General features: G+C 43.0%; 1 protein-coding gene across 2 annotated transcripts; it reads right to left on the bottom strand.

Annotated features, from left to right (window-relative positions):
- Positions 1-6,741: 6,741 nt before the first annotated feature.
- On the bottom strand, positions 6,742-21,832 carry SLC25A29 (solute carrier family 25 member 29). Of its 2 annotated transcripts, XM_034767984.1 has the most exons (5): positions 21,119-21,832; positions 16,244-16,287; positions 14,070-14,104; positions 10,283-10,366; positions 6,742-9,072 (listed from the first exon to the last, which is right to left on the bottom strand). In XM_034767984.1, the coding sequence occupies exon 5, from the start codon at positions 9,037-9,039 to the stop codon at positions 8,329-8,331; it is 711 nt and encodes a 236-aa protein (XP_034623875.1). In that variant the 5' UTR covers positions 9,040-9,072; positions 10,283-10,366; positions 14,070-14,104; positions 16,244-16,287; positions 21,119-21,832; the 3' UTR covers positions 6,742-8,328. The 2 variants fall into 2 exon arrangements, with proteins under 2 accessions (XP_034623875.1, XP_034623874.1); XM_034767983.1 differs by lacking the exon at positions 14,070-14,104.
- Between the last annotated feature and the right edge of the window lie 682 nt (positions 21,833-22,514).

Genomic DNA, 22,514 nt, shown 5'->3' with positions numbered 1-22,514 from the left:
GCCGAGGGGGGTGCGCTGGGCCGCGGGGCCGGGAGCCGGGGAGCCGGGGGGGTGCGCTGGGCCGCGGGGCCGGGAGCCGGGGGGGTGCGCTGGGCCGCCGGGGGCCGGCCGGCAGTGCTGGGCGGGCCGGGGGTGGTCGGCCGGGGGCCAGGGCCGGCACCCCAGGGCCCGAGCCGACCCAGGCTGGAGCCGCCGGGGGGGCCAGCCTGGGCCGCACCCCCCCACACACACCCTGCCCTTACCTGCTCAGGCTTCCCGCGAATTAAATGTTCGCGGGAAGCAGGGGAGGGGGTGGAGACTTTGGGGAGGGGGCGGGGCTGGGGGCGGGGAGGGGGCGGGGCCAGGGCCCTGTGGAGTGTCCTCCTTTTGGAGGCACAAAATATGGTAACCCTAACATGTGTTAGCTAATGTTTACTAAATACACCACCCCTTTTTAGAATCTAGACAGGACCCAATAAGTCATCAGGACCCACTTAACTCTTTCCCAGCATTATCGATGCTTGCTAGTGGGGGGCAAATACTGCCACGCTGTCACAAGCCACTGTCCAGCCCTTTAACAAAAAGGCGTTCTGTAAAGCAGTACAGATTAAGGCCCCGAGGCTAAGGATCTAAAATGTCGAAATGTGTGAATTTCAGTTTCATGAGACTGCAGTCTTACTACATGCAGTTTATCAAGCATTTTCTTATTGGAGGATTACATTTCAATATTCAGTGTCTCATAAACAATTCGCAATCCCACAGCCAGCCTTCTCTCTACTTCCCTGTGTCAATGTTAGCAATTGCTCAACTGAAAAAGTAATATTAAAGTCACAGTGCCCTTTGAAAACAGGACCCCGGCTTTCTATGACGCCCGATCTCAAAAGCTGGAGAAATATACCCCTCTGGCCGACACCCTGATAGCTACAGGCGACAAAGTCCAAACTCACGCGCTGATCATTGGAGCCATGGGCGCATGAGACCCCGGTAATGAATGAGTGCTGAGAGAATGTGGAGTTGGTCAACGCTACGCTCGGTTGATGCAGCAACTCATGGTGTCGGACGCCATCAGGTGGTCGAGGGACATCTCCATAGAACACATCACCGGACATTGGCAATATCAGGAGGAATGAGCTGGCATGCCAATGAGAAGCGCAGTTGGGAAAGTAACTCAAATACTTTCCTGACGGACTGTTTTTTCTCTAAATGGAAAACCTATCCTAAATTCTCAATTAGTGAGGGACAATCTTCACTCATTGATATATTTTGCTTTCTGCTATGAACTCTCTGTATAACTTTTTTCATGAGTAATGTACCTGAATGCATGGATACTAAATATCTAAACTGTATTCTTAAATTCATTCACCTACTGATTATGCACTATGTATCTTATGACTTTAAAACAAACGTTGTATTTGTGGATAATCTAAGCACTATATGCAGATGTACAGACACTCTTTTCTCAACCTATGTATTATATAATTTTTTAAACATTAGCTTTAATAAAATGAATGATTCTCAGGTTCAGAGATGACTTTGGACTCCTCAGTCACTGCAGAGGGGCTGATCTCTGCTGGCAGGGATCTTCTTCAGGCAGGAATCAGGCTGCTTTGGTCCCAGGATTTCCACTCACCACAAAGGGGTGCAGGGCTCAAGGTGTACTAAAATCCAAACTGTAGTCTCCTAGCCCAGTGTCCGGACACACACACACAGCAGGCAGCAGCCCTGGACTAGCAGCCAGAGCAGAGCTGACCATGTGGTGACTGGTCTCCTCGAGGAAGCTGGAGGGCTAACTCAGCCTGGCTGGGGAAGTTTCCCAGCAAAACTCTACAAACTGGGAATCACCAGTGGAAAAGGAAAAACCCAGCTGAGGGATCTTGTTTTCAGGTCCCTAGAGGCCAGTTCTCAGGAGGAACTCTGCAAGCAGGCCTGGGACTTACTAACTTCCTACACACCCAGTCCTGCCCTTGCCCTGGCTGGCTCCACACTGACTCCAAAATGGCTTCTCCCCTTTCCTGAACTCCCTGGGAGGAACAGACTCTGAGTTTGCCTTGGCTCCCCCTCCCTGAGCTGCCAGCAGACAGCCCCAGGAATCTAGGTAATCTCCTTGGGGGCTACACTATATAAGTGTAGTTAAATTTATTTAGTCAGCTTGAGGCTTGCCATATAGATACTATCTAGAAATTGTTAATTCCCTTTTTTGCCACACTTTCTAGGTAAAGAAAAGACCATGGGCACATGCCAGGAAGTGTCCAATTCTTAGGACTGGCCCAGTTGCATAAATTAATATTTAATTTGTCACCAGGATTGCCTAGAGCCCCTTTTGTGCTAGGTGCTGTACAAATATATAGTAAGAGCCAATCCTTGCCCTGAAGAGGTTACAAACTGATCCCCTGACTGCTAGTAAGGCTTTTTGTAGTTGTCCCCTAACTGGTTTCCCTTTGGCTGTTGTGCATTTCTGTTTCTTAAACACTAGATTGTTTAACTACAACTGTATCTGGGATTAAACTGTTATTGCTGAGGGAAACAAGTGCTCCCTGAACTCTCTGGGACAGTCCGTGCTGGCACAGTGAGCTCTTTGACCCTAGGGGTGATGGGTACAATGATGTGCTAATGAAGTTTGTTTTAGGCCTATTCAATAGTTAACTTTAAAGGGGGAAAGTGGAGGGGGAGAATTAATGTATAAAATTTGGCCTTACGTGGAAGTGTTTAATGGAGCTTAGAACTAAAGAACTGTCACTTGCTTCAGTTCACCCATATTTTGTTTTCTATTCCTGGAGAATTTAAATAGTATCTGCATACCTATAATATTTCTGGCTAATGTGTCCCTCAATTATTTGGCCACTCTGACATTCTAGTGCAGATTTATGTTTAGATGTAACATATTGTGCATTGTCCTGAATTTAAGAACAGACAAGTTTTCCAAACGGGGTTGGGGAGATTAGGTTGGCTACTTATGGAGAACTCGCCATCTCCACTTCTGGTCCCAAACTAGATTGAAATAAGATGACTTTGCAATACTAGTTCACCAAACTTAACTGTGTGATATACTGATGTGAAACTTAGTATGGGATAGAATGGAAAACTTAAAACCCATCTACTTAGTGTTCATAACCCAGCCCTTGCATATGGCACAATACCACCATGGCAGTAAGTGCTGACCTATGCATGGTTATAAATATTTCTTAGAGGAGGATATGTACTATGTTGAAAACCAGTCTTGTACTAGTTGTACTATCCTCAATCCTTTTTACTATAAAAGGAATCCCTTCCTGGTTCTGCCCAGTCTGTTACCTTACTTGTATTAGGTGAACACCACTTTTGTATTAAGTACACACTACTTTTATTTTCATGCATATGTATGAATTTATCTTCTTGTATTTTCAACATGAGCTGTACAAAATACCTGTAAGAGTACAATCTTAAAGATGAGATGATAATGGCTATAGAGCAGTAGTGAATCCATATTTTGATGAAATCTGGTGAGTAGACTTCAAACAGTATAGGACTTTCCACAGCTCACCTCAAATGCTTTGTGAAAAATAGTACTTTAGGGTTCTATCAGTGTTATGTACAATTTCCAAATTAAACTGGTTTAAAAGACACAAAATCTGTTGAGGTCTCTGGTCAGACCTGTCTTAGTCCCACCATCACTTTAGGTTATTGTCTTTGTCCCTTGCATTAATTGTAGATTGCTGCTGCTGTATTCCATCAAAACAATAGTATCAAGGAACTGTTCTCTGGGAGTTGGAGAGGGAGGTGATTCCTGGGTTTTATTTCTACTGCTGTTTGACTGCAGTGGGATCTTGCCACAGAAGTGAAATGGTCTCTGCTTTTCCCCTTCCCACTGTAAAACAGGGATAATTACCTACCTATAAGCCTGCAGTATGATGTGAAGTCTTTTAGAGCAGCTTTCATCTAAGGCTACCAGTCTACACAGCAGTATACCCAGAAACCCAATTTGAGAGATTTTACTGAGAGAGAGAAACTTTTGAAGAAATGTTAGAAAGTACTGCCCTAACACCTGTGTTCTCATCTAAAAGCTGCCTTTGCAAGGAATAAGGTCTGACATTTGTATTTCCTTTTTAAAAGTATCCCAACAATAAGTCATAAGACATTAAATGTTCCACTGTATTTTGCTAAGTAAGTAAAAATGGGAGTTGATAGCACACCTGTGTCTATAACAATGTTCTGAGGGGGCCTGCTTGGTCTTTTTGATGTCCACCACAGGGTCTTGCTATCTGCACATTATGTTAAATGGGTGAAAGAAAGGAAATAATTCCAACAGTTGCCTTCCCATGCAATAAGAGCATAGTTTCCTTTTAATTCAGTTTCCTGTTCAGGGCTGTACTCCAAACTCCTGCTTAAATTGTTCCATTTCTTTCTAAATAAAGAGGATAGGTGAGGTGCTAATGCTACTTATCTCCTCTGTAAAGCACTTTGAGAGCTACAGCTGAAACTCTATAAGAGGTAGGTTGTGGTATTTGCTTTAGGGGCCAAAACCTAAACCCTAGTTTAAATGGAATTTCTCTGTCCTCCCTCTCACCCATTTTGTTACACAAGGCTGCAAGGGAAAGCTAATAAAAATAGAAGAGATAGCTGAACATGGTTCCTCCAACAATTCCAAGAACTGTTTAGCTTTTTTTAAACATAATTTGAGAGCAATGAGCTATATTCTGAAATAGACCCTGAATTGACTTGCTGTTAACTGCTGGTGCATGTCTCCTCCATCTCAGCTGGATAAAGGTATACAGCATGCTATAGCTGAAATATGTGCCAAATAGTCTAATAATCCTGATTTACTGCTTGGTATTTGAACATTTTACAGGAAAATGAAATCATCTGAGACAAACACTGTGAATCCCACTGAGAGGATTTAAGCTGTTGCCTAACTTGCTTTAATAGTTAGAAGCAGCACAAATGTTTGTCAAATAACTGCCATTGTTGTAACCCTGATAGTCCCAGGCTATTTGAGATAAGATATTACCTCAGCCACCTTGTATTGGACAAATTTCAGCTGGTGAGAGACAAGCTTTTGAACTTCCACAGAGCTGAAGAAAAGCTGTGCAAGTTTGAAAACGGCTCTCACCAACAGAAATTGGCACAATAAAAAGGTATTACCTCACCCACCTTGTCTGTCAGTTAACTGGCATGTAAGATGAATTGGCAACTGTCTTACAGCCTCTTCTGTGGAGCTCACTTACAATATTGGAGCAAGATGGCTGCCTTTGCCACCACAGTAGTAGCAGTATTAAACTTTGGGGGGAGGGTTGAGTTTTATTTCAGTTTTTATTCCAAGCAGACTTTGCAAGTGTGTGGATTGAGCAGAGTGGGGTGCTGTCCCTTCAAAGTGTGGCTATATATAACCCCATTCTACAGTCACAGCCCTCCTTCCTCTGGGAAGGAAGTTCTCCTGCTCTGAGGAGGCTGCATGAACTCTTTCCATGCCTCTTGCTTCCTCCCTGCAGTTTTTCCAAGGTGCCACTGCTGTGATAACTGAAGCAGTATGGCAGCAAGATCATGGCTGGTTCCTAGAACAGTAAAGGAAAAGAAGGAGCAATTCTAGTCAAACTGGTTGCTAACTGTTCCTTTTCAGTACTAATCTTCTATGTGGCTGGGGAAAGTGCCAACCACAGATGACTTCTGCCAAGCCAGAAGTGAGCCTCCTTTTGCCGAGCATCACTAAATATAAGGAAATGTGAACAGTCATAGAGATCTACTAATTCCTACCAGCAATGGGGTGATCATGTTCCTTTTATAGGTCACATAACACATCAGAAGCCTGCTCATCCCAAGTGGATTTCTTATCCTGCAACATCATTTCTTTTTAATTTCCATGAAGTGCAGCATGTAGTCAGTCAGGTTTTTAGCCTGTAACCTGATCTATTTTTCCTTTAGCTGGAATGTAAAGAAGCCATGCTGAGGCATTTTAAATATTATACAAGTAAGTGTTGGGAGGAATCCCAGTAACAGCATGATCTAACTATACATCCCTTTTAAAAGCACAATCATACTTCTGAAAGTGGCATTACTGAGTTCTCAGTGTTTCTTCCATGAGTTTGCTTCACTTTACTGGAAAAGCTTCCCCGCAAAAAAGCAACTAGCCCTGCACAGTCACACATGAATCTGGAAAGCAAACTTATTATTTCTGGCTCAAGCATCAATACCACTAATTGAGTCTGCAGTCAGAACTTAACTCTGCTGATCAGCAAGCCTGCATAATTCTCCAGAACCAACACAGCTAACAATAAGGAAGTCATCAATAAAATAAATACAGTAGGCCCAGAGCTGTTGTGTAAGAGGTACCATGTACCCAGTCACACTTCTGTTGGGCAGCTAGTTAGCAAAAGTGAAAAATCAATGGGGGGAGGGAGGGGAGAGGGAGAGAGAGAGACACACAGACAGTGTAGCTGGATATATAGAAGACAAAGCCCTTAATTTCAGGATGTCCGGTCACCCTATTCTTCTGGCCATAAAGAAAGAAAAAGCATTATTAGTAAGCAGCTTGAAACCTACCTTAAAGCATTGCTGTTTTAAAGAGATCAGTTTAGTTCAGCTTTTACACTCATGCTGAAAATAGCCCATTGCTATACCTTTTGCTATCAGGAGTATGTGTAGAAAATAAATTCCTTTAGGTAAAGAAAATGTGCGTCTTTCAATCCTTTTGGAAGCTAGGTATATTAGTCAAGTCAAAAGGGTGTTTAAATACAGAAGTGTTAACACAGGGTCACTTCTATTTATAAAAAGAGCAGAGGACTGAAGTCAAAATTTTTAAAAATTTTATTCCTTAAGTTTATATTACAGTAAATACAGAATACTGTACAAAGGTGTAATTGTCTTTGCTCTGAATTGTTGTGCATATACATCTTAGCAGACATGTTTCACATTCAGTTTGAATCTCAGTGCAAGTAGGCACCAAAACATCCAACATACCTCCAAGGTATATAGAGACATACCAGTTTTACAGGTTTCTCCAGCATATTTTGTTACAGTACAAAATGCTATGAACTGAAAGTTTTTTAAAAAGTGTAAATACATATTGCACCTGTCCCAAGCAGAAGTGTAACATGTTCAACATCCACTATCTCACCGAGCAAGCTTGATACATTTAACATGCTTCCCCATTATCTGTTTGTGCCAAGCAATCGTGGTTCTTATCCAAAGTATTGGATAATTTTGTTTAAAGCCATTAAAATAATCCCTTTTGGGCACACTGCTATAAATATAACAGCTGGTGAATGTTACAAAAGGTTCTCCAGAACCCTTTTCAGTATGACTTTATCCAGTGCACTGTAACCAAATACACAAAGTCAGGACAGTGTAGTACAAGAACTTAATGTAATACCAAACCCTAATCCCCTCTCTTAGGCATTTCAGCATTACACCCCTATCCATTATTCCACAGTGGCATATGGAACCTCCACCTCTATGCTTCTGTGTATTTTCACCACTATACTTTTTTTTTTTTTTTTATATAAGTGATGACCCCCCAGTTTAACAATTTGAGCAGTAACTAAGAAAGGACTTCGTATTACACATCACTGACTGCCATATTGCTTGTTTGGAGAATGGTGAGCGGTGGCATGCAATTACATAAACCTCTCCAGAAGAACGAAAGCTGCTTGCACTAAAGCTAGTTAACACATTCCATGCACACACACGCAAAAATGAATAAAGTTGAAAATAAAAGCAAATCATGCCATCAACCTCACTTGCCTAGAGTCTCCTTAACTCTGCAATTTAAAGAAACAAATGTAGGTGGGGTTCAAATGCTCCTTTTAAGCACAATGAAACAATACATCTGTGTATAGAAGGAAGTGAGAGAAGTTACTTAAATAACTAAACTCAAATTTACAAAAGCCAAGGAGAAAGATGTGGCTAGCTGAAGGCTACACCATGCCTTAAACATTTAAGAGTTCTCTGTAACATCTCCAGCATAGTAAACCATGACTTCTAATAAAGGCTACAGGTGTCCCAGTCAAATACAAAAGAGCATTTTTTGTATTCAAACAACATGATCCTCTTGGTCATTCAAAACATGATTGGAAGAAAACCTGGTTTCTGGTATTACAAGATTCTCCAGACCATACATAGTGATAGAGCAGCAGTGTCTGTACAGTATGTTTTTAAAGTCAGATCGCTACATTGCCTGGATTAACACATTTTGATCATTATAAAAGGCAATAAGCTGCTTATAGAAGTGATGAGATGAAATCCTAAGTAACAGCCTTTATACAGACAGAATTTATTTACACAATTTCTATAGATAAAATGTTTACAAAAATAAGCCCCGTAAAATGAACTCCAGAAAATAAACATGTAACAGATGTGTCAGATCACTGAACAATGAATTCACAAGCTTGAAGGCTGCTGGATTGCTGGACCTGCCTCACATTCATGTAGATTCTCTTCCGACCTCATATACATAAGAAACACTGTGACAGTGGCAAAAGTAGCTGCATTGACGGGGAAAGCTCGGAGGAGTGTAGAAGTAAGACCCCTTGTAAACACCCTCCAACCTTCCTCACGGTAACTTTTTCTAACACAGTCCAGAATTCCATTGTATTGAACAACTCCTCTGACTCCATCTGCCTGAAGCCGGGACTTGATCACATCCACAGGATAGGTAGACAGCCAGGATACAATTCCTGACATGCCTCCAGCCAACAGCAATTTGGGGATGATGTAACTGTCCTCCACTTCACAGCCTAGGTATCTGGTCAAAGAGTCGTATGTCAGGAAGTAAAAGCCAAAGCTCGGTGTCTCTCTTAGGAATGTGGAAACCATGCCCCTGTTGATGCCTCTCAAACCTTCCTTTTGGTAGATTTTAACTAAGCAATCTAGAGAATTCTTGTAATTCTTTGACTTTAGACTGTATTCACCTGTTCCCTGAAGTTGCATTCTTGTCTTAGCTAACTCCATAGGGCAGCAGATCACACACTGAATGGCTCCTGCTGCCGAACCTGCAAGAAACTGGTTTAAAGGAGTGTCTTTTCCGAGAGCACGGATTGTGTTTCCCTGAACGCCAAACACAAGTGCATTAATGAAGGTAAGTCCCATCATTGGTGACCCAATACCTTTATAAAGTCCAAATGCCTAGAAAATAAATTAAAAACAAAATGCTATTTAAGAATAGTGTTAATTATTTTCTAAGACTGCATAGAAAATAAGCTTCTCTTCAGCTCTTGTACAACTGTTGCTCCAACTTCTCAACAAGGTGGCTGGTGGCAGAGATTCCCTACAAAGTACTCCTCTACCTCGATACAACGCTGTCCTCGGGAGCCCCCCCCAAAATCTTACCACGTTATAGGTGAAACCACGTTATATCGAACTTGCTTTGATCCACCGGAGGGTGCAGCCCTCCTCCGAGCACTGCTTTACCGCGTTTTATCCGAATTAGCGTTCTATCGGGTTGCGTTATATCAGGGTAGAGGAGTACAACATTGTCTGTCTGCGTTAAGCAATAATTAGATCAACAGCTAGAACTCCAAAGAGCATCTTTCAGCATAAGAACATTGCTAGTTAAATGTTTAAAGTTCTCGTAACTATGTCACAAGGACAATTATGATCATATAGTCTGATTTCCTGTATTATACATACCACAGATTTCACTCAGCTATTTTTGTATCCAGCCCAATAACTTGTGGATGAATTAGAGCATCTTTCAGAAAGACATCCAGTCTTTGTTTAAAGACTTCGAGTCAGTGGTGCCCTACTTTTCCTGTCACTCCCCTCCCCTCCCGCTAGTAATGGAATCTGTCTAAATCCCCTCTGTTACTGCAGCTGGCTCAACAGAGTAGCTACATCTGGGGGTGGAGCAGAGCTGCAGTGCTCCCTCCCCACCACACTGTGGGGTCTGGCCCAGGGCCCACCGCATGCCTCCCTGAACTTCCTCCATGCTCCCCTAGGGGGCATGCCTTACAGTTTGGGGACCATTGCTCCAAGTGATGAACCCTCCACAGAGATTTAAGATGTTCAATTGTTAATTCCCTTTTTTAAAAATTGCATCTTATTTCCAAAGCGTTAACTTTGTTGACTTCAATTTCCAACCATTGGATCTTGTTTATGCATTTGACATCTAGATTACAGGTCATTCCAGTGCTTTGACAACCAGGTTTGAAAAGATTTGGTGCAAATTCTTAACTGTTTGGAAGATCCAGAGATAACAAACCTGTCCTGATGAAATGTGAGTTTCACCATTTGGAGCTCAATTAAGATCAGTGTAAAACACTACCATTTCATAGTTTTTCTAATCACATTAAATACATTTATTTATCCTTGTATAAAACAGCAATTGGCTACTTACTGATTCATGCCTTATGATAGATTGAAAGCAATGGTAGGTCCCACGGTAGAGAGGTTTCTCTACACTTTGTACTTGAAGGCGCACCTACAAGAAGTTTAGTGAGAAGAAGTTATTTGTATGGTAATATTGATGTAACTGGTACACTAGTGCTTGGTACCTATATATGGAGATATATTATAGTAGTGTCTACACAAAGCACACAGTAAAGATATCAGAATGCCATAAATGGCAATGTAAAATCATTTTAAAGAGATGTTCAGAGTTGATTGCTTTTGAGATGATGATTAAACCTGGGGGGGGGGGGGGGAGAGAGTGGGAGCGTTCATTAAACTAAGTCCTTTTTATTAAAAATGGGAAATATTTAGCCATTTTGAAAGTGCAATAGGGTGAAAACTGGCAATAGGTTTCACCCATGCTAAAAACCAAAGCTTTCTTAACCTAGATGTTAATGATATTTGTCAACGCTTTGGGATGTAATGGAGAATTTTTATAATTGATCTACAAACTAAGCAGGAAATGTGGCCAGTGACATACTATCAGTCCTCAAATGAACAATTTTAGAATGTCCGGACCAAGATTTAAAAAAAAAATGGCTAGTGTTTGTGGATGCCCAACTTAAGTCACCTTAATGAGGTCTGATTTTTCTCACAGGTGCTCAGCACTTTTTGAAAAATCGGGACTGCTAATGTGTCTCAAATTGGGCACCCAAAAAAAAAAAAAAAAATCACAAGGCTCTTTCAAAATAAAAAAGAAAAGTAGACCCAGGATTTAAAGGCAGAATGCTAACTTAAGTGTTCAATAAGCTTTATAAAGCATATTTCTAAGCTACAGTGCTCCAAGTGATCTTTATTTACTGTGATTTATATATACTCCCTATGCAACATGCACTTTACCCATAGTTTTTCTAGACTGAAACAGTATATTTTTGGTCAGAAAGATGCCACTGTAATTGTGTGTGGAGACTGTCTAGGAAGGAGTACGGCAGAAAGGGATCTAGGGGTTATAATGGACCACAAGCTAAATATGAGTCAACAGTGTGATGCTGTTGCAAAAAAAGCAAACATGATTCTGGGATGTATTAACAGGTGTGTTGTGAGCAAGACACGAGAAGTCATTCTTCCGCTCTACTCTGCTCTGGTTAGGCCTCAGCTGGAGTATCGTGTCCAGTTCTGGGCACCGCATTTTAAAAAAGATGTGGAGAAATTGGAAAGGGTCCAGAGAAGAGCAACAAGAATGATTAAAGGTCTTGAAAACATGACCTATGAAAGAAGGCTGAAAGAATTGGGTTTGTTTAGTTTGGAAAAGAGAAGACTGAGAGGGGACATGATAGCAGTTTTCAGGTATTTAAAAGGGTGTCATAAGGAGGAGGGAGAAAACTTGTTCACCTTAGCCTCTAAGGATAGAGCCAGAAGCAATGGGTTTAAACTGCAGCAAGGGAGGTCTAGGTTGGACATTAGGAAAAAGTTCCTAACTGTCAGGGTGATTAAACACTGGAATAAATTACCTAGGGAGGTTGTGGAATCTCCATCTCCGGAGATATTTAAGAGTAGGTTAGATAAATGTCTATCAGGGATGGTCTAGACAGTATTTGGTCCTGCCATGTGGGCAGGGGACTGGACTCGACCTCTCGAGGTCCCTTCCAGTCCTAGAATCTATGAATCTATGAGAAGGGATAGGGCATGGGAGGAAGGCCCCGTATTCTCATGTATTTATAGGCCACTCCTTTAAGACTTCAATTTGACCCCCCCTCCCCAATTTGTCTCCTGCACTTTATAAACATTTTTAAACTCAGATACACACATGTAAAAAGCCATATTCCAGTAATTAACATTGATTCTGGCTAGAATGATAAAGCTAGAACTTTGTCTTTGTTTATCAGAGTGCAGGGTTCTGAGCATTTTTGGGAGGGAATACCTATTAGCCATCCAATATGCTGCAATTTCAAAGCAAAACATGCTTTTTAAAAGAAGTTTTAATTCTAGATACCGTAGTTCTCCAATTTGCATGATGGATTCTTGACCCCAGTAACTGTTCTCCCTATCTGCTTAAAGCTCCCACCGGTGTCAATGGAAGACCCATGCATACAGCAACAGCAGAATATCTATGATAGTGAAGGCAACGTGTGGGTCAGGAAAGGATTTTGGCCTTGTTTGTTTTTTGTTCAAGTTTCATATTTAGTTTTCACTTTTAAAGAGACAGTAAAATTTACTTTCAAAGTTAAATATCATTAGTATTTTCCTCAAAGTAAGAATTAGATCACGTAATAGGCAAACTAAATGTCAAGGGTCACTTTTTAAAAGCAAAAGATGGTTTGAACTATCTAAGCACAAGAGCACCTTTTTTAGCCTGCCATATGGCAAGACAACTCACTCCAGGGAAGAGACCTTGTTAAAATATTGCAGTACAGAGTGAGATATTAAACCGGTTACAAACCACACTAAACTAAGTTTACAATGTGATTTAAAGAGATCATAGCCTCTTAATTTCCTACAGATTACTGAATACGTGATAGTGTGGTGTGAAAGATTTATCAGCCTTAATTTGGGATTGTTACAAGTAGCAGAGCCGTTAAGTGTGCTATGACGCTCATTCTGAGCAATGCCAATAAATTTAATACTACGCTACCATGAATAAAAGAGCAGTTTAATTTTATTGGTACTATTTTTCATATCCCCTGGCTGTAAAGCCAAGTTACCTTGTTTACAATGAGTCCCAAACTGTATAGGCCTTGGAAGTAAAGGAAATAACTTAAGTTTAAGACCTTTCATTGCCCAATAACTTTTCTATACGCAAGTGTTTGCAGATAAAAGATGCCAAAAGTGTGCTCTGTATCCACATTGGAATCCTTGGTATAAAGCTTCAGTTTCTAGTCCTAACTGAAATATTGGACCTTGAACCTATCACTTGGACAGGACTGAATACTACCTCTCAAACCTTAGGCCAGTATAATTGGGCATAAAAACACCAAATCTAGATATGATGGGAGGGATTTAGTTTGCTTTTTAAATGGCAGCTGTTTGAAGACACGTCAATTCTCAATGTCAGAACTAGTCAGGACAGAGATGTGTTAACTGGCACAGTGGAGGTAAATGTTTCATAAATGCAATTTATCCATGGCTCACTGCCACATTATTTTCTACTCAAAATATTTAAAAAAGTTTGATGCTTTTATGCTATGCAATTTGGCTTATGAGAGTCTGTGCAGAGGTGGGTTTTATTACAAAATTATACTATATCATTAATCTACTGATAAATTCTTATCTTCCTCCTTCCTGCATCTGACAATTCATGGTGATTTAAACAGGCAGGCCCAAAAGTAACTTCACTTTACAATTACTGAATTTGTTTTAAGATATCAAAGAGTGAGCAGTAAAAAAGGCAAATATTAAGTGTGCACAAGTTTGGTGCATTTTAGATATGTCTAAACTAAACATATGCATTTCAAATTTAAGAAGTGGATGAAACAGATCAATTGAAAGTGTGCCCAAGATCCAGTTTCACAACCACTTTGTGCACAACCTTAAGCACATGGTGAGAAATGCACACCAGAAAGTTTCAGAAGAACATCTATAGTCTTAAAAATGTTCCCATTAAAAAGGGATTCTCATACCCCACTCCCTCCAATTCAGAACACTAGTAATGGGACACATCAGTTTAAAAACTAAAAAGAAAAAAAGGGGGGGGGGGGAGGGGAGAACTATATAAGGTTGTCTGTTTGAACTAATCATACATTTTGGAATAAATTAAGACTGAGAGAAACAGAAGTGTTCACCTGGTCTATACTTACTAGGTAACTCTCCAGTGATGAGGCTTATCTGTCATCTACAACAAAGTAACACTTTTGCTGTTAATGAAGACAGCCCCTAGCTCAGAAAGTAAAGGCAGTTAAAAGCAACAAAGCAATTTTACACATTACATCAACAAACCAGGGAAAGGGAGTTTGCCGCTTTTGAGATTAGACTCAAAATCTGTTTGATTGGTTTTAGCATGATTTTAGAAATTAATTCTTTATCCTATGTGTTTCCGCCATCTCCCCTCTCCCCCCCCCATCCCACCTTCCCTCTCCCCCATGTTTTTGCCCTTATGAAGCATGATTGCTGGCAAAAAGGTTTAAAGGTTGAGGAGGAAGCAGAATTCTGGCTCTATTAATGCAGCTTCCTCATTTTTAAAATTAGTCTATTAACACTTTAGTATAGTTAAAAAAAGAAAAAAGAAAAAAAGAAAAAAAATTAAAAAAAACCCACCACCAATCCAATTAGCCATCAGTCCTGTAGAGTTAATCTTAACAGAACACACAAGATACAGCATTTTATAAACGGTTCTCTCTTTTTAAAGACCGGTTACAAATTCTTAGTTTTCCCCATAGTGATTATACTGGCTGATTATACAAATACTGGTTAGTATTTTATTCTCCAGTATGGAAAAAGCAGGAAAGTACTATTCCCTTCTACCAGTACGAAAATAAGTTACCCTGGATTTAATAAAGCAACAACTATTAACACAATTACAGAAATTGACAATACTCCATTGAACTGTCATAACAGTTAGTCTACAGCCAATCCAGCTCTCACTGCACATTAAATAATGCTTAATTTAAAAAAATTACAACTATTAGAACATTCAGCACTAGAGTATCAATCCTTCAGACTTAAGCACTTGCTTTTTATATCCTCCCAGTAGTTCCATTGAGTTAAACATCTCCCAAAACCTGAAGTTAAGCATGTATTTTAGTAGTTCCACTTTAGTCAATCAAACTAGACACAAGCCATACATTTAAGCATGATTAAATCTTTGCAGGTGTGGGGCCCTAGTACTTTTCCTCTGCACCAACTCTAAAAATAGTTGCAAATCCAAGTAATACAATCAATGAGAATGCATTTAGTGAAATGTAGCCGAACTGTTTAATAGCGAAGGTTAACATATCCTGAATTGTAAACAGTTTGCATTGAACTGATAGGAACTTAATACCCAGTAGATAGAGTCTTTTCAATAATAAACCATGTGGCTAAAATATGTAATAGGGCGATGCACACCCTTAATAGTCTTCAGATATTTCCTGCATTTAGATATCCAGCTTTGTGCTGAACTTAATAAGCATAATGTGAGATGGCATGCTCTGTAGAGGAGAAAGTTATCAAGTACAGTATATTAATTTATTACTGGGTACATCTTCTATTGGGAGACTATATTCTGCCTTTACAGGTGACTAGACGGAGTAAAACTCTCAAAGTGCCTATATCCCATTTTGAAAAGTGACTTCGACACTTAGGAGCCTAAGCCTCATTGACTTTCCAAGAGACACAGCCAATTCTGAAAATACTATCCTTTTATCTAATATGCCTTCTATTTCTAGCTACTTGAATCCTAAATCTCAGTCTATCTGCATAGGATACGTACAGCTGATAATCATTAGCATCTCAAAGGAAAAATTAATTCTGGCTAGGAAAGGTAAAAAGATTCTTTTTCCTCTTCAAGGAAAGAAGCCCAAAGCAGTGTGTCAAATTGTGAAACTGCTGCTTCATGCAGTTAATTGCTTTTGTTCACTAATGATATAACTATTGGCCAATATAACAATGCTTTCAGAGTGAATAGGAAAACTTTAAAAAAAAAGGAAAAATTCCAGCCCATAACAAAATAAGATTAAATTACAAGAGAGGGTACAGACAGTTTTAGATGTCAGTGATAAACAGCTGCAGGGAAGCAAGCCTGGATCTAAATTCTTAAGTTTAAACTCTGTCCTGTTACTGGTTTGAATCTTATATTCAAATGGTTTTCATTTGCTTTTAAAGATCTGGGGCTTCAGCAAGTCTAGAAGAATACTTGAAAAGGATTGCTTCAAGTTTTGGACCATCAGGCTTAAGCTTCTGAAATGCCGGTGTTTATATTTTTTCCCCTTGTAAATACTTTTGCACTACTTTCTGCCTAGAGTGTGGAAGTTAAACCTGTTCAAAATCAACCCACCTTAACTGTGTCGAATGGATGTCCTACTAGCACCCCAGCAGCACCTGCAACAAGATAAATGGCAGTTTTATGGTTGTACGATCTAGCATTTTTTCCCTTACAGCAATCCAACACTACAGTAGTCTTAGAATGAGCTGGTAACTCTAAGTGTAACTCAAGGTGCACTTTGTTACAGGCAGGCCACACATGGAACAAATTACCAAGGGAAGCGGTGGATTCTCCGTCTCTTGATGTTTTCAAATTAAGACTAGATAGCTTTCTGGAAAATATGCTTTAGTCAAACAAGTCACTGGGCTAAAGAAAGGGTGAAATTCTGTGGTGTGTTATTCAGGCAGTCAGACTATATTATCTAATGATCCCTTCCGGACTTAAAATCTACGGACGTCGTCATCCCCAGTACGCAAGTATTGTGGTATCACAGGCATGTCCATGTAGAAGTGACAGATTTCCTTGAAGTGGAAATCATTGTCAGGTATATATGATCTTTACTGGATAGGAGCAAAACTGAGACAAACAAGGCTTCTTGTAGGAATAGGCTAACAGTCTTTCCAGATGTGGTGGAAAGCAGTGTCCCAACACAGTACTCCTGATAGAATTTGCTCGAGTCCTAACTGAATGGAGTGAAGAGATCATCTCACTATGGCACAGTTAGGACTAGGCGTAAGGTTCTTTGCCTACTATTTTGAAGCCTGTAAAGAAAGTCTTCGGGTAATGAAGTATAAAAAAAACTCAGCGACAACAGTTCTTTAATGATGATTGGTGGCTTTACCCTTACTCATCCATGTACCATTAGACATTGTTTAAATACACTAAGGGCTTGCCTACACATGATCTGCTACTGCAGAGCAGCTGTGCCATTCTAGCCCTTCAATGTAGACACTCACTGCAGTGATGCAAAGTGTTCTCCCTTCAGTGTAGTTAATCCACCTCCCTGAGAAGCCTTTGCTAGGTTGACAGAAGAATTCTTCCATTGACCTAGCCTTATCTATATGGATAAGCTTAACTTCTGAGTGGAGACCTGGCCCCAGTTACTAAGGCCTAGATGGATAAAGGAACGTGGGCGTGGTGACAGTGAGTGTTGCCATGCCTAACTCTCAGGTGCCTAAAAAGTCACTGGGATTCACAAAGCCTGATCTTGGCACCTAGGCTTCTTATGCAATGAATTGGGAGAAACTGGTGCCTAAGAATAGGAGTCATGAAAAGCCAGCATACTAGGTGGCTCCTTACCTAACCTAGCTAAGGGCCAAGATGAAGCCAAGTGCCCTGTGATAAGCTCTGCCCCTTTCTTGGAGATAAGCGCCCAACTCTAGGCTGCAGCAAGGCACCTCCCTTTGTTTGGGATTCTCAGCTGCATGCCCTCTCTTGGTGTTACATGCCTATGCTGTTTTAGTAAGAAGCAAGGAGAGAGAACTCCCCACTGGGGCCTTATTGTGGGAGTTCGGTGTTGAAGTCCTTTTGTGAATCTAACCGTAAGTACAGTAACTCCTCACTTAAAATCATCCCAGTTAACGTTGTTTCGTTGCTGATCAATTAAGGAACATTCTCATTTAAAGTTGTGCAATGCTCCCTTCTAAGTCGTTTGGCAGCCGCCTGCTTTGTCCATTACTTGCAGGAAGAGCAGCCTGCTGCAGCTAGCTGGTGGGGGGCTTGGAACCAGGGTGGACCAGCAGCCCCCATATCAGCTCCCGGCTCCCCTAAGTTCCCTGTGCAGCAGCTGCCCAGCAGGCTAGCAATTGCTGGCAGTTGAGCTGTCCCTCCCCCACTGCCATGTGCTGCTCCTGCCCTCTGCCTTGGAGCTGCTCCCCAAGACTCCTGCTTGTTGTGCAGGGGGGAAGGGAGGGGCTAATGTCAGGGTATCCCCCTCCCCCCTGCACCCCGCTTACCCCATCTTCCATAGAGCGGGGGGACATAGGACAGGGCTCAGGACAGGGGGAGCTTGCTAGCAGCAGCTGCAGTCTCAGCAAGCTGATCTAATTAACAAGGCAGCGTACTTAAGAGTGGGTCAGCATACTTAAAGGGGAAATGTGCAACACACACACACACACAGTCTCTGTCTGCAATGCTGTCTCCCCTCCCTCCATTCCTGCTGCCTTGCAGAGTGTGAGAGTTAACCCTTGAGGGCTCAGCCAATTGCTAATTCATCATTTAGCAGTAAGGCATTCCCTGGGAAATATCCCACCCTCTGACTCCTCCACCTCAACCAAGCTTCACAATCATCATCACTGTGTACCAGTTCTGGTGAAAGAAGTTTCCCTAGAACCTAACCCCCCCCCCATTTACATTAATTCTTATGGGGAAATTGGATTCGCTTAAAGTCACATTTTTCAGGAACATAACTACAACGTTAAGTGAGGAGTTACTATATTTAAATCCTCTATGAAATTCTGATGTATGGTGTTAAAGATCTAGCACATCCCCTACAGCACAACTATCAGGATGGATAAAAATCAAGTTTTTTTTATTTAAATCAGATTTTTTGATAAAATGCCTTTTGAGGAAAAAAACCTCTCTCATCATGGAATAGAGAGATTATAAATTCTAAAGTATGAAACAATATATTCATGGAATGTTTAAGAAAAAAGTTTTTTTAAGTGAGTTCCAATAATTCACAGATTAGGGACCCAATCTTATGGGGCTCCAGGGGCTTCTGTATAGAAAGATTAACCTAAATAATCTATCTACCCAATGGGACTCAGTGCTAAGTCTAGAAGATACCATCAGAGATGCTTAGTTTTGCAGTTCTCAAACTGTGGATTTGTGTCTCCACAGATAACATGCTTGTTAACCGCAAAAATGTTTTTAAATAAAATAAATAAATATACAAAGGTGAGAAATAACAGACCTCAACCCTACTGTCCCTCTGCAAATTTGTGTACAGAGATTTCAATCCCTTACCTCTCTCTAGAAGTGCAAAGTTTCAAAAAGTTCAATGAATAGAAGATTGTTGGGGGCGGAATAGATCTGGACAAGGAGAAGTGTTCTGGAGATAAATGTGAGAAGGGAGGGGCAGATAGTAGAAACAAAAGTGAAACTGATTGAGCAGCATATTCCAGAAGTCTTGAGATCTTTCTGAGCCCTGGTCTGGGGGCGGGGGGGGGGGGAAAATCGATCTAAGTTACGCAACTTCAGCTACGGAAGTCGACGTACTTAGATCGACTTACCGTGGTGTCTTCACTGTGTCGACTCTGCCTGCGCCTCTCGTGGCGCTGGAGCACAGGAGTCAATGGGAGAGGGCGGGGGTGTGTGTGTGTCAATTTATTGCGTCTAGACTAGATTTACTAGACTAGACGCAATAAACCAATCCCCACTGGATCGCTGCCCGCCAATCCGGTGGGTAGTGTAGACATATCCTGAGTGTAGCCTTCATTGATTTGAGATCTACCATACCATTCTCTCACTAGAAGGGAAAACCTATAATGGCAGCAGGCCCTAGAGTTGTGAAGAATATGTATTAAGGTTATAACAACCAACAAGAATGCACTTTTATGTAGAAATCTAGGATTTATATTGAGTCTTCCTGAAATCCACCCTGATGACTATATACTTATATACATTTACAGAACAGTGGATTCCAATAGTGTTTTCCCCTCCCATCTCTACCTTCTATGTAAAGGTTTTACTGCCATCAGTCAGCTAACCATTTAACATCTCTTCCAAGGGAGAAAGCGAAAGGTTACACTTGCATTGTTTTATTCAGATGGCCCACTGATCCTTAGTCTTGACTTGTTAATGGAAAAAGCCTCTATTCTTTCTAACAGAGATAAGATCTCTTGCTCTCTGGAGTTCACAGCTATTGCCAGAGGCAGGCAAGCAATTCCCTACACAGAAGTTAGAGGCTACGCACAATTGCGGAAGAAACACAAGTACAGATTGTCAAGCGGGTGCCATACCCTACCCCCTTGCAGGGCCTTCCCACCTGCCCTGGCATCCCCTGCTACGGGAAGTACTTAAGCTTAAAGCAGCTAATGCCGCATCTAGGCACGTTTCCCATCAATGTGATTAGCAGGAATGAGAGTCCCCTCTGTGTGCTTTGTACGTGTGGGCAGGCAGTGGAAGTTAGTGTAAGAACTACACGGGGTGTGCATTGCGCACAAGGAACCGGAAGCCCCGAGCAGGGGCACATTCAGCATCGGGGTTTGCACGTTGTGGGGTGGCTGGGAGGGAGGGCGGAAATGGTGGCTGTTCTGGGGGGAAAGGGAGGTGAGGAGACTCACGACGTGCGCCAAAGGAGGTGACCGGGTTGGGGAGCAGCTATGGAGAAGGGTATGATGCTCAGTTCGGGGGGAGGGGACAGAGATGCGGCTCATTGTTCGAGCTCCCCCCTTTGCTCTTGGCGGCCCTGGACGCAGCAGAAATCGCGTTTCCGCGAAGAAACCCGACTCCTGGGCGCTGACTCACCCCCTGCTCCTGCACCAGCTCCGCGCACGCTCCAGCCTCCAACCGCGGGCTGAGACAATGGGCCCAGCCCGGCCCCTACAAAGAGCCGGAGCCATTCAGGGCGCGCGGAGCGAGCGGAGGCGTCAAGCTCCCGGCGCTGGCAGAGCGAAGCTGCCACGCCAGCAGCCCGCAGGGCGGGGAAGGACCCGCCAGCGCTTGGACTCCTTCTCCCCAGCCGCCCCGGCACGGGGAGAGTCTGATCCACCCCATCTACTGTGCATCCCCCACCGTCAGTGCGCCTCCAAAGCGGCCCCTGCTCTGCACCCCGGGGCCGGACATGCTGCCCCAGCGCATGGTCCCCTCGCTGTGCGCCCCCAGCGCCCTGGCTCGGCTCCCACCCCTCGCTGCTGGCAGCCGCTTATGTAACCGGATCACTGCAGCAATCCCTAGGCACTCGCGCGGAGCCCCAGAGCCGGGGGAGCCTCGCTCCTCTCTTACCGCCAACGCATCCCGCTAGGAAATCCAGCGCCATCCTGCTCTCCGCGGCCCCTTGCTGCAGGCCCGGTGCGTGCTGCTGCTGCTCCCCGCTCGCTGCACGGGGGCACCACCGCTGCTGCTCCGGCGGCTTCCTCGGGATTGCAGGGGCTGGAAGCGGGGGTCGGCGGCTCGGGATCGGTCGAGATCAAGGACTCACGAGGCCTCCCCCGGGTAGCGATGGCAGCAGCGCCCGGCACACGTTCCAGCCCTGCACAGCGCAACCTGCTCTGCTCCGCTCTCTCCCTTTCTATTTCTGATGCCGCTAGTGCGAGGCGGGGGGAGACAGAGCCTTATGGGGAAGGGGAAGCCTCCAATCAGCGGCAGCGGGCGAGACAACACCCCTCCGGCTGAGCCCTCTGCCTGGCTGCCGATTGGCGGCTCCTCGGGGGCGGCTGAAGCGCTTGGGGAGGAGGGTGGAAGTCGTGGAGACAAAGAAGCCGAGAGGCTGGGGGGTGCCTTGTGCTCTCTTCTCTCTGGGCTGGGGCCTGGCGTGCCGCCCTGGGGCAGAGCCTATCGCGGCCCTGCAAGATGCCAGCCGGGAACCGGCCCCGTCAGATGCAGGCCGGGCTGACAAAAGGCTTTTTCAGGCTTGTAGTTCTTATGATAATGCAGCGACTGCTCCACCTTTCCCCCGCCTGCTCTTGAGTCGGCTGAAGCAGCGGTTCTCAAGCCTTACGCAGTTTGCTGATGACCACTCCGAATTGAGCGGAGAGTCAGACGGAGGCGGGTATTAGATAACCTATGGGCTGGTACTGGGTCACACTTTTTAAAAATCACTTGTATTGGTTTAGGAACTGATACAGCTAAAGCAGTACGGCCCCCTAGTGGGGATGCTGTTATACTAGTATCACATTCACCATGTCGGCACTAGACATGGGCTGTACCAGTTTAACTGGATTTGTATAAAATCACACCCCTAACGAAAAAATGGTGTAGACCAGGCCTAATGCAGAATCATTGATTCTCTGGAACCGTTAATAGATTATTTTCGTGTCTGAGACCATGAAGGATGTGATGTGTGTGTCTTTATAAAACACTATGCAGCCCTTGTCTAAGGTATATATCAGTATTAGCAATATGCTGTTGTGAATTGCCTTTGTGGCACTCCTTTCACTTTTATAAAATTTTTCCTATTCAGATTCCTAGGGTTCCAGTCAATATAGATTTTCTGGGTCGAGAAGGAGGATTTCTCTCGAGTTCTGCACAGTGATGTTTGCACAAGACTGAATCCTGTTAAGATGGCACAGATTTTTTTTTAAATCTGCTAACAGTATTCAGTTACCCTCTTCCTCAAAATGTGGACTCTTAACTTGCAAATGGGGCCAGAGAAGAGCCTCGATGAAGTCAATGGGGGGGG

Source organism: Trachemys scripta, chromosome 4 (assembly GCF_013100865.1).
Source record: "Trachemys scripta elegans isolate TJP31775 chromosome 4, CAS_Tse_1.0, whole genome shotgun sequence".
Classification (NCBI taxonomy): Eukaryota; Metazoa; Chordata; order Testudines; family Emydidae; genus Trachemys; species Trachemys scripta.
This window is presented reverse-complemented; position numbering and strand designations above follow the sequence as displayed.

Excerpts from the sequence above, each read along its gene's own strand:
- SLC25A29 (XM_034767983.1), bottom strand. The coding sequence starts at position 21,152 with ATGGCGCTGGATTTCCTAGCGGGATGCGTTGGCG. Across the intron at positions 16,288-21,118 it reads CCTAGCGGGATGCGTTGGCG|GTGCTGCTGGGGTGCTAGTA; the intron begins GTAAGAGAGGAG and ends ATCTTGTTGCAG. Across the intron at positions 10,367-16,243 it reads ATCCATTCGACACAGTTAAG|GTGCGCCTTCAAGTACAAAG; the intron begins GTGGGTTGATTT and ends AACTTCTTGTAG.